The sequence below is a fragment of the Podarcis cretensis genome (genome assembly GCF_951804945.1).
Source record: "Podarcis cretensis genome assembly, chromosome: 2".
NCBI classification, from domain to species: domain Eukaryota; kingdom Metazoa; phylum Chordata; class Lepidosauria; order Squamata; family Lacertidae; genus Podarcis; species Podarcis cretensis.
In genome coordinates, this window is record NC_137171.1 from 83,723,225 (window position 1) to 83,739,526 (window position 16,302).

The following is a 16,302-nucleotide window of genomic DNA, read 5'->3' on the forward strand; positions in this document are numbered from 1 at the left end:
AAAATGTTCAGGGAAGTGAACATTTTGAAGGGTAGGGTAGCTGCTTTTCAGTTAGTTTATTGGTTCAGGAAGTGTGAATTATGTGGTGGGGACTCACACAACTGCATAAACATTTAAATTAGCTTTCCATACCATTAGCCAGATCACATTGAAATCACCTGATAATGGTACTTCTCCTGAGGGGAAGGCCCCTGGAGTAACCACTTACTACATAATCCTACCTGACACCCATAGGAATCCAATGTAGAAGTTTCCACAGCATTGAACCAAGACTACAAACATGTGATTCACGGAAGCAAACCACACCTCTGTGAGGCCATCTGAGCCAGCCCTTCGTTTGCTCGAGTGACAGTTGCAAATGGTCAGACAAATTAACTGTGACTAGGATCAAAAGAAAGCACACTGAAGCTTTGTTCCAAGGCCAATTACCTCCTAAAATAGTCAAGATGCAGTGCAGGACAGGGAACTTGTGCCTACTATGGTTGGAAAGAAGTGTGTTTCTCAGACAGTTGCAGATCCCTTAACCAGACACACAATATGAAGGCAACGCTGTTTAGGGAAGTTTTTAATGTTTGACATTTTATTGTGCTTTTAACATTCTGTTGGGATCCACCCAGAGTGGCTGGGGAAACCCAGCCAGATGGGTGGGGTATAAAGAATAAATTATTATTATTATTATTATTATTATTATTATTATTATTATTATTATTATTATTATTATTATACAAACTGCCACCCTGAGGGCAATATATATAAACACATAAGTTTTGAATTTTTGGATGAGGGGTTGCTCTTGTCTTGCTTTTTAAGAGCTTGATGCAGAAGAAGGGAGGAGCTGGAGGAGACTTTTACAGGATGAAGTAAAGAAAAACTTTGGGATTTTATTTTGAGGGGCCTGGGGCAAAATAAGTGTTTGGGGTATCAATTAATTAACTAGGAGTATCTGGCTGGAAAAATATATTTGATCTATGAAAAAAATGGAAGATGAAACTTCAATAAACTTGAGTAAAGAAATAATTTCCAATCAATCCTTTGAGAAAATTAATTGTGTGTGTGTAACACATTCTGTCAGTATCCTACAACCTTTCTCTTGGAGCTTAAGCAGAAAGTCATCTGTGTGTGGTAATTGCACCAGACCACCTTGAACCAAGCCCAGTAGGATATGGGCAGCCGGTGTAGATGTTTTAGCAGAGGTGTCACATGCTTTCTGCTTCCCTCAGCATCATCGCTGCTATATTCTACACCAGCTAGAGCTTCCAGACCAGCCCCAAAGGAAGTAGGAAATCAATTGCAGTAAGAAACCCAATATCCATTGTTCTAGATACTGTGGACTGCTTTTACTGTACATTGTTTTGGTTTCCAAATTCTCTCCATTTCTAAATTTCCCTATCAACATGGGGAAAATTTCCCCACTATGTACTGATTAAATTATTATTATTATTATTATTATTTATTTGTACCCCCTTAAAATCTGGCTAAGTTTCCCCAGCCACTCTGGGCGGCTTCCAACAAAGACCACAAACACACTAAAATGTCACACATTAAAAACTTCCCTGAACAGGGCTGCCTTCAGATGTCTTCTGTATGTCAGGTAGTTGTTTATCTCTTTGACATCTGATGGGAGGGCGTTCCACAGGGCGGGCGCCACTACCGAGAAGGCCCTCTGTCTGGTTCCCTGTAGCCTCACTTCTCACAATGAGGGAACCGCCAGAAGGCCCTTGGCGATGGACCTCAGTGTCTGGGCAGAATGATGGGGGTGGAGACGCTCCTTCAGGTATACTGAACCAAGGCCGTTTAGGGCTTTAAAGGTCAACACCAACACTTTGAATTGTGCTCAGAAACGTACTGGGAGCCAATGCAGGTCTTTCAAGACCAGTGTTATGTGGTCTCGGCAGCTGCCCCCAGTCACCAATCTAGCTGCCGCATTCTGGATTAGTTGTAGTTTCCGGGTCACATTCAAAGGTAGCCCCACGTAGAGCGCATTGCAGTAGTCCAAGCGGGAGGTAACTACAGCATATACCACTGGCGAGACAGTCTGCAGGCAGGTAGGGTCTCAGCCTGCGTACCAGGTGGAGCTGGTAGACAGCTGCCCTGGATACAGAATTGATCTGCGCCTCCATGAACAGCTGTGAGTCCAAAATGACTCCCAGGCTGCGCACCTGGTCCTTGGTGATTTTAAATCATCATCATCATCATCATCATCAATTTTATTTGTACCTTGCCCTCCCCAGCCAAAGCCAGGCTCAGAGTGGCTAACATTATACATACATTTTTAATTAAATAAACAAATTATTGGTAGAGTAGCGGATTTTCAACTTTTCATCTTTTCATGTCTTATATTTTTCAAGCTTTCTTGAAGGTTGCAAACAGGAGCAGAGTCCAACTCCTAGGTATAATTATGTTTCCATAGACCATGGCTAACTCTCATAGTTGCTTTACTGTAGCTTACCACTTAAGACAATTTATACAGTAATGTATATAGTACTCTCATAGTGCTCTCAAAGGCTACAAAGGTGCACGTCACAAGCTGAGCTGCAGTTAATTCAAAACAGTCATTTTACTTCTGTTTCTAGAGGTAGGATTTCCTTATCATTAAGCCATGTCTTTCTATGGAATAAATCAGCATGCTTTTGACTTCACAGTTCATCCCCCTCTCTTCCTCGTGAATTTACTGCCTTGCACCTTCCTTCTTCCAGTCACAAGCATGCCTGTAATTAACTTTCTCTCTCTTTCTCTCAAAAGTGACAGATGTCACACATGTAGTGGGAACGGCAGGATTGCAAAGAAAAGAAAATATGAGGAAGTTGTCATGACAACAGCATGACTGGTATTTGTCTGTATAGCACAGCCTTGATATATAATAGGCAACCTACAGGTTCAATCAAAGTCATTCCAGGTACATAGTTGAGTGTATATCAGACGACTCCATGAAAACCCATCATTTAAGTCTATGCTTCTGAATAATCCTTTTCACTAGTAAAAGATCCTCCTTTGAGCCTCAATATGTCACCTATGGATATATTGAGTGGGATTATGTTTCAAAATGTATGGTATTTGCTTCAGTACAAAAGCTTGGATTTTAGTATATGTGCTGCCGAAGCGAGCACCAAAAGTTTGGATTTTAGATGGGGCTAAGGTAAAGGTAAAGGTACCCCTGCCCGTACGGGCCAGTCTTGACAGACTCTAGGGTTGTGCGCTCATCTCACTCTAGAGGCCGGGAGCCAGTGCTGTCCGAAGACACTTCCGGGTCACATGGCCAGCGTGACGAAGCTGCTCCGGCGAACCGGCACCAGAGCAGCACATGGAACGCCGTTTACCTTCCCGCTAGAAAGCGGTACCTATTTATCTACTTGCACTTAATTGTGCTTTCGAACTGCTAGGTGGGCAGGAGCTGGGACCGAACGACGGGAGCTCACCCCGCCGCGGGGATTTGAACCGCCGACCATGCGATCGGCAAGTCCTAGGCGCTGAGGTTTTACCCACAGCGCTACCCGCGTCCCTTTAGATGGGGGAGAGGTAACTAATTAGCAATACCAAAGATCTTGGCAAAATCAGCATCACTACAAACTAAAATAAATATTGATTTAAATTATAATTAACATCAACACTTTTATACAGAGGAATATACGGTACTCAAAAGTGTATAGTGAGTATGGTTGATTTTCAGTTTGCTGCAGGGGATGTGGGTTTTATAAGCATATCATGAGGAGAGGAACAAGAGGTAAAATGTCCTCATCAGCCTCGCAAAGTGTTGAATATTTGATATTCATGCATGTGTGAATCATCTCTAAGGCATGGAGGCCTCACTTACTAATAAAGATTCAGAAAACTAAGAAATTCCTCTAGAAACACACTAGATTCAGCCATGTACTTGGTTTATGCTGGAGTTCTACTCTCCTCTGAAATAAGCACTAGTGAATTAAGCCTAAGTGTCCTATTAACCTATTAGGCATATGGAGGCTCTCATTTCCATCTGATCCCTCAGAAAAAGGTGCCTTTAATGTATTCAGTTCTGCTGCCAAAAAGCTCTTGCACATGAACAATTACAGCTAATTTTAACCAAATTGCTTCCTGCTAGAAGTGGACATCATTAAGAAACTTTCTCCATTTCCTTTTACAAAGAAGTCTTAAAGATAGAAAATAAAGAAAGCTCTTTGTGATGCTGTCTGATAAAATCATTAGTCTCACACGACTTACTTCAAAGCATAGGATGGCAATCACCTAGCCCTCCATGGAACGCATAAAGGAGCATGCTGTGCTTCAAAGCTACATCAATTTATCAGGTCATTTAATTACTTAAGTGTGACTTAAATTGTTCAAAATGTAATATAAGTTGCTGTGCGTAGACTACAAACTTTTGCACTAGGCTTGGTTATCATAATACCAGGATTATTATGAAAATATTATGAATTGTCATCAATATAATATAATGTTGTTAACACTGCAATAATTCTTGTTATGAGTTAAGCAACACTGTGTCTCATCCAATTGTGTTACTTCACTCATGGAAGGCTGTTGATCCAACTGGTAAAGGTAAAGGTACCCCTGCCCGTACGGGCCAGTCTTGACAGACTCTGGGGTTGTGCGCCCATCTCACTTAAGAGGCCAGGGGCCAGCGCTGTCCGGAGACACTTCCGGGTCACGTGACCAGTGTGACAAAGCTGCATCTGGCGAGCCAGAGCCGCACACGGAAACGCCGTTTACCTTCCCGCTGGTAAGCGGTCCCTATTTATCTACTTGCACCCGGAGGTGCTTTCGAACTGCTAGGTTGGCAGGCGCTGGGACCGAGCAGCGGGAGCGCACCCCGCCGCAGGGATTCGAACCGCCGACCTTTCGATCGGCAAGTCCTAGGCGCTGAGGCTTTAACCCACAGCGCCACCTGGGATCTTTAAATGGAATGGGAAGAGTCACAAATTCACTCTAAGTCCCCTCGGCTTCTACACTAAAATCTGCTTGAGAGGGTTGGAAGGCCTCTGGAACATCATGGCAGGTGCTGTGAGACAGAGGCCACAGGAGAAAGGGAGGATGTGCAAAAAATTACTTCCCTCCCCTTCCATTCATATAAGCTTTTGTTGGAGCAAAGAGCCCTTTGAGAACAAAGGTATATAATAATAATAAATAATAATAATAATAAATTTTTATTTATATCCCGCCCTCCCCAGCCAAAGCCGGTCTCAGAGCGGCTAACAACAGTAAAATGATACAACATTCTAAAATCATTTCATTATAAAATCAGTTCAAATCAGATTAATGGCAACCATTAATTAACTGGATAAAAGTTGTTTTTAAAGAACATGTAGCTCAAAAAAACAATTTTGTTTAATGTAATTGTGGAGTTCAAAGGTGTATTATCTGTCCAAACCACCAAAATAGGGTGTCATTTGCCACATCCAATAATAATAATAATAATAATAATAATAATAATAATAATAATAATAATTTATTTATACCCCACCCATCTGGTGCGGCTTCCAACAAAAGATTAAAATACATTAAAACATCAGTCATTAAAAACTTCCCTAAACAGAGCTGCCTTCAGATGTCTTCTAAATGTCAGATAGTTGTTTATTTCTTTGACATCTGGTGGGAGGGCGTTCCTGAGGAGATTTCACCCCTCCCATACCCAAGAATCTCCTGATCATCTCCTGAGGTCTCTGCTGACTCTACAGAGAGGAGGAGCAATGTACTGCTCTCTACTTAATTAGTCAAGTGAGTGAATCTCTGTGTGTGTGAGAGAGAGTCAGTCAGTGTGTCGGAGAGAGAGTGCAAGAGATCGTGTTTATAGATAAGATTGCTGCTAAGAGCAGCTGCAGGCACTCAGAGTAGCATTGATGTATACTCAGAATATTTAGCTCTGTATATAGTTTGTATTATAGCTGTAGTTACAGAATAAAAGGAAGATATTTTACAGAGCTGCTCTCCGAGTGGTTTATACTCTGCAAGACTCTGCAAAACGCTGCTGCGCAACGACTGCATTATTGAGACAGTGAATCCAGTGCTCTCAGCTCCAAGCTGTGAATCCACAGCACTGTGACCTGTTCCTGTGAGAAAGGTGGTCTCTGGCAGTGCTACCCAGCTCGCCTAGCCCAGTCGGGGCTGTAGTGCATGAGTCCAGTTGGTACACTGGCTCAAGGGCGATGCTGACACAGGACCACTCTCATCTTATCATTTAACCCTTTGTATCAGGAGTTAGTAGTTATACACATCCTTTCTGCTAGGCAGGATGCCAGGCCCTGACTTGAATAATGAGTTAAGATACATCCTCCTTCCCCTACTGCTCTGCAAACAATTTGCTTTCATTTCCATGCTAGTTCTCAATAGCAACTTGATTGCTGAAAGACAGCATCCATCAGAGTATTCCCAATCTTTTGTTATGGTAGTCTGTGACCAAAATTCTACCTAATCTGCCTTCTATTTCTTGCATTTCACATGCAACTGCTTTCATATCTTACAATAATATGAATCTTCACAAAAGTGAATCTTCACAAAAGTCTAAAGCAGGGATGGGCCCTCCAGATGTTGAAGGACTCCCAGCTTCCATCACCCTGATCACCAGCCATGCTGGCAAGGACTGAGAAAAGTTAGAGTCGAGCGATCTCTGGAGGACTACAAGCTCCGTTTAAAGCATAGCAATTTAAATACTGCAGGCTTAAAGATAAGGCAACCTTGAAAGCTCACTTCTCTTTTGCCTTTATTATGAAGTTAAAAATAAGCCTACATTTTGAACTATGGATATTATTCTCCAGCGATGGTAGATTTATAATCTCTAGATTTTATTTGCTATTCCTTTATTTGAAAGAGGACGTAGTATTATACACAATATGCAACAGAACAGTCTCCTTCACCCACTTAAAGGTAAAGGGTAAAGGGACCCCTGACCATTAGGTCCAGTCATGGCCGACTCTGGGGTTGCGACGCTCATCTCGCTTTATTGGCTGAGGGAGCCAGCGTACAGCTTCCAGCTCATGTGGCCAGCATGACTAAGCCGCTTCTGGCGAACCAGAACAGCACACGGAAATGCTATTTACCTTCCCGCTGGAGCAGTACCTATTTATCTACTTGCACTTTGATGTGCTTTTGAACTGCTAGGTTGGCAGGAGCTGGGACAGAGCAACGGGAGCTCATCCCGTCATGGGGATTTGAACCGCCGGCCTCCTGATCGGCAAGTCCTAGGCTCTGTGGTTTAACCCACAGTGCCACCCTTCACCCATTTAGGAAAAACTAAAAATGGGTTAAATACTGATGCGTTCATTTTATCAGGTGGGATTATAAGGGCCAAATGAGAGGGAAGCCACACTATTAACAGTTGTGTGTTTTTAAGGCTTTAATACAGTCATGAGGAGTTCCAAATTTGATTGTTGGGGCATTTTTCTTTTCAAAACTGCCTTCCCTATGTTACTTTTCCACCCTTTGGTATGAAAACTGATGATTTCCACCTATTTCCCCTCCCCCCCCCCACTTTGGACTGTGGACACAGAGAGCAGGACAATAAGCAACCCCTTCACCCCGCCCCACAACAAATGCAGAGCTCTTTCACCTCACCATCCCGTATTAGCTGCACTGCAGTTTTTAAAAACTCAGGAGTAACTGCACATATCTCCCACATAACGTATCATTTGGCTCTAACTTGCAGAGATCTGCAGTGCTCCCTTCACACATTTTTTCCTGACAGTCAAGTGATTATTTTCTTTATACAAATGTGTATATTCGTCTGAACTGTGTGCCAAGTCAAAATGCACAACTAAAACAGCCTTATAAAAGAGATAAATGGAAGCAACTGAACAGAATACTAGCAGCAAGGGGGGGATTAAATACTAAATGCATACATTTATTTTGGGTTTCCTGCTAGAACCTTCCCATTCCAGCAAAGGGCCACCTGCTATCAAAACCAGTACACAAGTATTACAGGGCTGGTCTGGCATCAGCTAATAGCACAAGCTATTGTACTACTTCATAACAAATTTTTCAAAGGTCGAGTTTTGTCCTCTGTACAGATTTGTAACCAATACATCATTCTTAATTCTGACACACTCCATTAACTAAACATTTATACTGCATTAGATGCTAATAAAACACCTTACCTCTGTCTGAAGTATGGCAGCTCTCTGTTCTTTGGCAGTAAGTGACTCTTTAAGCACTTCAATGTGTTGCTTGCAATCTGAATTCTGATTGCTAAGGGTTTCAAGCTTAGTTTGTAAGGCAAGAAGTTCTGATTCTTTCTTTGAAAGCTCCTGCTTCAACTGGTCAATCTGCAGATATACATATATATGTATTAGTAGTAGTAGTAGTATTAAGTACAACAATTTAATCCAGCAGTTCCCACTTTGCTTCCTGAGTAACATTTATCTCCATATGCAATATAAAGTACATTTATTCTTTCCACACGTGGTTGATATTGCTGGACAAGCTTTGGACAGAAATGTAGGTGATTGTGAGCCACATGTGCTGTTGAAACATTACATCGTGTCATGAAAGCCACTTTGCCATGGATTCATCCCATAAGCACTAAGCCACTTTCTCCAATAGTGGGATTTGGTTTATCCCATAACTACAGTACAGAAGAGGAGAAAGAAAGATTTAAAACTGGAGTAGCAGCCAATAAAACCTGGATTTTGATCACAAGTTTACATTGCTCAGCCCACATGCTCCAGATTAATAAAAGTACATTTATCAGCTATAATATTGCAGAGTCACATGTTGCAAGAGAATATTTCTTGCATGTCCCACTCTGCTTTGTTTCATTTCCCCATATGATATCAATTCCTGTAGAATCAAATCCAAAAGGCATCTTACACAATTACAAATACTTGCACATGTGGAATATTTAAAGAAGAATGCAAACTCCTCTTTCTCCATTAGATTTGTTATTCTAATTCAGGAATAGGGAACCTATGTCCCATAATCTCTGACCTTTGGCCATGCTGGCTGGGGCTGACGGAGTCCAACAACATATTGGGAGGGGGGGGCTACAGGTTCACCATCCCTGTTTTAACTGAACCATTTTCTGGCCACCTTTTATTATAATAATTAGCATTTATAATATAGTAAGCACTGAAAATTGGCTGGTATTCTATGGAGACTTTAAGCAAAATAAGGCCGGTCTAAACTACAATCTAAAAGGAATCTAAAAGGATTGCAAGCTAAGCAAAGGAAGAAGGAATAGCAAATTATGCATTACCTCAATGCAAATAAGAGAGGAGTTTAGAAGAAAACCCATCCAAGGACAAAATTAAAACATAATATTCAACTTACTCAAGAGCATGTTAATTTTTTTAAGATCTTTTTGTAAGAATGGCAAACATCTTCCATGTATTTGCCATAAAGCCACCAGTAAGCGCAGATATATAGCCAAAACCAAAATATCAAAATAAGGTGAGTGAAATTCCACACAGTACAATGTCAAGTTGAAGCCAATATGCAGAACAGCATGTGTTTTATATGAGTCCCATATGGCTATCCCAGAACCAAATCTCTACTGAAAGATCTTCACAATTTTATCCATCATACAAGCAACATCCGATAAACAATCAGTCAAAGAGCATGGTGTCATTTGGGTTATAGATATGCTATGTATTCTACTCACTAGCAAGCAACTCCAGCTACATGATTTGCAAAAAATAACTAGATCTTCTCTGGTGAACTATTTAATGATTGAAACAAGACACAAGGCTGGACCTCTTTTTATATAGCAAAGTATCTCATATTTCTTAGGGAAAAGACTGGGTTTGGGCTGGCAAAATAAAAAATAAAATACAGTGGAACCTCTGGTTACGAACTTAATTCGTTCCAGAGGTCCGTTCTTAACCTGAAATCGTTGTTAACCTGAGGTACCACTTTAGCTAACGGGGCCTCCCGTTGCTGCCGCCGCACGATTTCTGTTCTCATCCTGGGGCAAAGTTTTTAACCCAAGGTACTACTTCCAGGTTAGCGGAGTCTATAAGCCTAAGTATTTGTAACCCGAGGTGTTTATAACCCGAGGTACCACTGTAAAATAAAATTCCTCTTTTTCCAGTTCAGTGTCAGCTTGCAGACTGAAATCTGGCTACATGATGATGGTGAAAAGACCAATCAAAAGATGTTCTCATGCTGAATGGACAGTCATTTTTATTAGGAGTGTGTGCCTTGACCACAATAAAGCAGGACACTGCCAAAGCAGAAAAACAGGTGGTAAAGGAACAGCTAGCTACTTTACTTGAATTTAAATTTCCAGGGCCTAATGAGTTGCACCAAAGGGTACTAAAGGAGCTTGCAATCTCAGTCTATAATCTTTGAGAATTATTGGAGAACATGTGAAGTCCCTGCAGACTGGAGGCAGGCAAATGTCCCCATCTTCAAAAAGGGGGGGGGGGGAGAAGACCCAGGTAACTACTGACCAGTGAGCTTGACACTGATACCAGGAAAGGTCCTAGAACAGATAATTCAACAGTAGGTCTGTGAGAACTTACAAAAGGGTGCTGTGATTACTAAGACCCAGCATGGGTTTCTCAAAAACAAGTCATGCCAGACGAATCTCTCTCTCTCTCTCTCTCTCTCTCTCTCTCTCTCTCTCTCAAGTTACAAGATTGGTAGATCAGGGATCAGGGGGATGCTTGTGTATCTTGATTTCAGTAAGGCTTTTGACAAAGTCCTCCATGATATTCTTGTGAGGAAGCTGGAAAAATGTGAGCTGGATGAGGTTACTGTTAAGTGCTTATTAATGGTTTCTCATCATCCTGGAGAAATGTGACAAGTGGGGTGCCACAGGGTTCTGTCCTGGGCCCACTGTTGTTCAAAGTCTTTATAAACTACTTGGATGAACAAAATGAGGGGATCAAATTTGCAGATGACACCAAACTGGGAAGGGTAACAAATGCCAAAAAGACAATCAGGATTCAAAATGACCTTAACAGACTGAAGAAATGGGCCCAAGCCAACAAAATGAATTTCAGTAGGAACAAATGTAAGGTTCTGCACTTAGGCAGGAAGAACCAGATGCACAAATATAAGATAGGGGTCTCCTGGCTTACCAGCAGTGCATGAAAAGGATTTAGGGGTCTTAGTATATCACAGGCTTAACATGAGTCAACAGTGTGATGCAGGAGCCTATTCTAGGCTGCATCAACGGAACTATAGTCTCCAGATCAAGAGAAGTAATAGTACCGCTTGGTACTGCCTTGGTCAGAACACACCTGGAATAGTGCGCCTAGTTCTGGGCACCACAATTTAACGATACTGACAAGTTGGTACATGTACAGAGGAGAGCAACCAAGATGATCAAGGGTCTGGAGATGAATCCTGTTGAAGAATGGTTGAAAGAGCTAGGTATGTTTAGCCTGGAAAAGAGGAGACTGGGGGAAAATATGACAGCCATCTTCAAATATCTTGAAGGCTGTCACATGGAAGATGGAGCAAGCTTGTTTCCTCCTGCTCCACAGGGTAGGACTCGAACCAATGGATTCATGTTACAAGAAAGGAGATTCCAACCAAACATCAGGAATAACTTTCTGACAGTAAGAGTTGTTCAGCAGAGAAATGGGCTCCCTCAGGAGGTTGTGGACTCTCCTTCATTGGAGGTTTTTAAGCAGAGGTTGGGTGGGCATCTGTCATGGATACTTTAGCTGAGATTCCTGTATTACAGGTGATTGGACTAGATGACCTTTGGGACCCCTTCCAATTCTACAATTCTATGATTCTAATGTGCTTGGAGGCTGTCTTGTTTTGGCTCAGGATCCAATTCCCAATTCAAACAAATTAAGCTTTGTGCCTGTCCCATTTCCTATTACATATATATTATTTAAAATTATAACCTTTTTTCTTTTTGAAAGTTTTGGCTACTAGCTTAGGAGCCCCTCAAGAGTGGATAAATGCCTACCAAAATAAAGGCAAATAAATTGTGTTATGTGCGTGTGTTTGTGCTGAGCAACTTTAAACTTTGCTTTTTAAAGCATAGACTTCAAGAAAAATAATCAACCTTCCACCATTGTCTGCTTTTAGCAGTCATGTGTGCCTTTTTCATTTAAATTAAAATATATGTAGATACTCTTTAAATCTAATCTTGTTTCCTCCAAAGAGCATTATAACACCTAGAGTTGTTGCCTGTGAATGGGGCCTTGTTCTCCTGGTTGCCATCATTCAGGACTTATATTTATCACAGTTCCTTATCAGCAATCTCAGGTCCGACAGATGGGGTATAATAAGATCTCCTTGCTGACAGCCATATAAATATTTTTTCCACCTTGAAAGGTCCTGTGATGAATGGCAGAAGTAGTATCTTTTGCTGCAAATCTCAATTGTCAGAAGAAGGACAGGGCTGTTGACACAGGTTAAACAGACTTTCATCAGAATGTAGCATGATTATCAAAAAGTTGATCAGACGGCTGTGACAAAACAATGGTATGTTCAACCATCTGCCCTTTAAGAGCAGAGGAATCTATTGCATACCACCCTCTCAAAATCATTGTAACTTCCGCTTTACATTTCTAAAACTCCAATCTATTTATACATCACCCCGAACATGTGGTGGCTTTCTGAAGGAGTACCGCTCTGAAGGTAAAGCAAATCAAACATATTTTTCCTTAGCTCATTACCTGAATTGTGACTGCCTAATATTTCAGAGGTGACTCAGCAGACTTAGCTGATGTTGACTTGTTGTCTTTATAGTCCAGTGGATTCTTAACCTGTGTAGAAGAGTTACACCTTTCTAATATTCCTACCATTGTCCACATCAAATGAATATATGTGCCACATGTAGAATTATGCAAGCTCTCAATTGTCTTCAATCCCACAGTTGCTTTTTCTGGTGCATGGTGAGATGGCAGAGAACTGATAACAGGAATGTTTGATTTTTAGTCAGGAGGACAAAAGCACTTCCTCTTTCTGCAGCAATTTAATATGTTTTGCCCCAAAGAATGCCCTCAAACTAGAACAAGTTTTTCACGCTTGTGTGACATGGCTCTAACTCAGGCTGCCTATGCACACAGAATATAACATGGAAACTTCTCTCACTAAGGTAAATTACCAATGAAAACAATATACCTCCTGAAAGTTATCGTACTTTTCAGGAAGGTTTTCTTAGCACCACCCTCTTCGGATCAAGTGTTGACAGTAAAATTACCACCACCCTCAGAAAACCTGAACTGAAATAGTGCTCTCATTTGATTAGAAGAATATACCTTGTTTTTCATGAACTTTGAGTGACTCTTGTAAACTTCTATTTGTTTGATTTCTTCTTCTCGATCTTCTGTGTTCAGAACTCCATTAGTCTTCAACATCTGTATTTCATCTTCAAGGTCTCTGATATTACGTTCTAGTGAAGCTATTTTTGTGTCCTAATTTTGAAAGGAAAAAAGTGTTGGTATGCAATATTTTAAAGTATAAAGTGCAATACAAGAGCAACAGAGGAAAAAGAACAGTGCTGGCACAAGGAGCTGGGACAGCTTTTGGTCTAAATTTTACTGGAACATGCCCACATATAACTGTATAACCAAAAAAATAAAAATAAAAAATGTGGACTCCCCATCCTTGTTTTCTAAACAAGGATACTGCTTCTTTGCATTCAGGCAACTCATAAAAGAAGGTGCTCTGATCTGAAACACATTGTAGTCAAAAGCTTGCCTTGATTCTAAAGCCAAGAAACCACACAGGGTGAAACTGCATAAATCATCAGCAAAGCAAGGATATAAGTGTGTATTTTATCTTTCTATTGTAGGTCTAGCCTCTAGAGCCCTCACAAGCTGCCCATTTTGCCAGCTTCATGATCCCAGTGAAATAGCATTGCCCAATGTTTTTAAGAAGGAAACAGTTTATTTAAATATGGAATGGATGGAAGAAGGAGCAGGAAAATCCTGTTGGGTGTTTTTGTGTTATGTGTGTGTGTGTGTGTGTGTGTGTGTGTGTGTATTTGTTGTGCCAGCTGGTGCAGCAGGGAGGTCCAGATCAAGCCCATTGTCATCATATCCTTGGCATATCTACCTCCATTCCCTCTCACCTCCAACACGACCTGTTTCAGGGGTATATTCTGGCTACCACCAGCAGGGATACTGCCAGAACTAGCATCTGTCCACCTGCAATTTAGGCAGGCATAGTAGCAATGGAGCCTCCTAGCAGCAGAGCTCAGCACAGCTGGGCAGAACTAGGCAGTGAGACACCTCCCTCTCAGCTGAAACCATTCCAGCATGGCGGATCAGGATTGCCCAGTGAATTAAGAGACCACGGGGAAAAATAGAATAGAACTAGGTCAAATGGAAGCCACTACTCAGCCGCACTTATTTCATTGGTTCCTAATATGGAGAACTATCTCAGTGCCTCTTGGCATACCTAGTCCATTACTGAGGTATTTTAAAAATCCTGCAACTCAGGATATGGAGTCCTTTTCTCCCCTTACTTGAACTTTGCCTTATCATAATCTGGCCTCTGCTTTCCTCAGCTTTGCTTTCTCGGAACCTGAACCCTGCTTTACTGTTCCTGAATGGAATCGTGCCTTGTTTGACACTGCCTTTCCAGAGCCTGAACTTGGACTAACTTGATTTTGCCTTGGATCCCTTGCTCATGCCGAGTAAAGCTCTGCCTTCTCAATCTAGAACTGCATCTGGCTGAAACCACTCCCTGGAACACACAGAAGGGTCATTCTGTTTGGGCAAGCAAATCAAGAGAAGAGACATTTCCTTCCAGCGGTGACTGGAAAGAATCTGCTGGCTGTTTCCCAGGATACCTATCCCAGGGCTAAGAGTCAGAAGGCTGTGCACTTTCTTGTGATGGAGGCTTGTCAGCAGGGTGGTGGCAGTACTAAAGGGTTGAAACCATAATTGGCACCTCACAGGGTTGGTGCACACCACTAACTCTGTAACAAGGGCATCCTAGAAAGGGGATGGCTGGAACCCTGAACAGGAGCAACATTCATTGCAGATCCAAACTTGTACCACTTACATGTAAACTCAGAACCCAAAGAGGTCCTGAAAAAAGTCTCCAAATGGGCCCAGTAAATAGTTTCTGACATCCTTGTTGAGAACCAAAATGGAGAGAGAATTCAAAGAGCTACTGCAAACTAATTTTGTACAAAAAGCAAATCTTCAAACATGAGGTCTTAAAAGTTCAGTCTAGGAACCTTAAAAGCAGCTGATACGATAGCAACATTAAAGGCACTTATTGAAACTACGATCACTTCCAACATCAGGCACAACTAACCACTTGAAAACTTAAAGGAAGGGAATGACGAAATCACAGCACTCTGCATCTTTACGTCTTCTGTTTTCTGGAAAATACATGCATTGTCAAGTTGCACATTTTAAAATCCCCCCTAACAAAGAAAAATAGTTCTGAGGAATATATAATGAAGGGTAGCATTAAAAAAACTTAAAATATAAAACTATTATGTTCTATAAATGATGTATCAAAATTCATTTACTAGTACAGTGGTACCTCAGGTTAAGTACTTAATTCATTCCCGAGGTCTGTTCTTAACCTGAAACTGTTCTTAACCTGAAGACCACTTTAGCTAATGGGGCCTCCCGCTGCCGCTCCCCCGCCGCTATGCGATTTCTGTTCTCATCCTGAAGCAAAGTTCTTAACCTGATATTTCTGGGTTAGCGGAGTCTGTAACCTGAGGCGTATATAACCCGAGGTACCACTGTAGCAAGGTATTTCTGATGTTCTATCCCATCATCAGGAAGCAAAGAAAGAGTCAAAGTTACGCGTAAAGCACTGAAACACTATTATACATATCTGCAAATGGCTATTCCAGTTTGGCACAACTCAAAACCACAACACAGATCCCACAAAGCCAGTGCACAACTGTTCCACACAAAAGCAGTGGTGAAGAATAATCTAAATTGCCCAGTCAGATTATTATTTTTATCATTGTTACTATTTAGGTTTTCGGTATTTGTACCTCACCTTTCTAACAAGGCAACTAAGCATTCATAAGCAGTAATTTAATTTAATTCAAAGAACAGTGATTCTATTTTCATGAAATGCCAGTGAATACATTTCTCAGAATTATCCATAAATGCTTTCCATGAGCAATTCTGTAAGTAATTGTGAGTAGATTGCTCACAAAACGTGTCTAATGAGCATGAAGTACATTATGTAATAAAAATTTAGGAAGCAATCTTGAGACAATTAACTCAAAGAGGAATTCCCGCTGAACAAAAAGAACTAGCAAAGAGTGAATGGTTTTAAGATGGCAGCCTAACCGCTAGATCTTCCAGCCATTTTCTTTCTGGAAAATAAGCATGTATAAGAATCTTTAAGAAACAACAGGGATTTACAGTACTACAAAACTTCGCTGTAGAGCAAATCTTGTCTTCTCCCAAGCTTCTAAAACTT

General features: G+C 41.3%; 1 protein-coding gene across 13 annotated transcripts in view; it reads right to left on the reverse strand.

The window, feature by feature from the left end:
* ERC2 (ELKS/RAB6-interacting/CAST family member 2) overlaps positions 1 to 16,302 on the reverse strand; it is a 530,269-nt gene that overhangs the window by 373,309 nt on the left and 140,658 nt on the right. For all 13 annotated transcript variants that reach the window (XR_013835709.1, XR_013835710.1, XM_079964988.1 and 10 more), the window contains 2 exons: positions 13,152 to 13,307; positions 8,082 to 8,249 (listed from right to left, as the gene is read on the reverse strand). Coding sequence is in view for 11 of the 13 variants with exons in the window: in XM_079964988.1 (XP_079821114.1) it covers positions 8,082 to 8,249; positions 13,152 to 13,307 (324 nt within the window). In the remaining 2 variants the exon portion in view is untranslated. The remainder of the gene's footprint in view (positions 1 to 8,081; positions 8,250 to 13,151; positions 13,308 to 16,302) is intronic.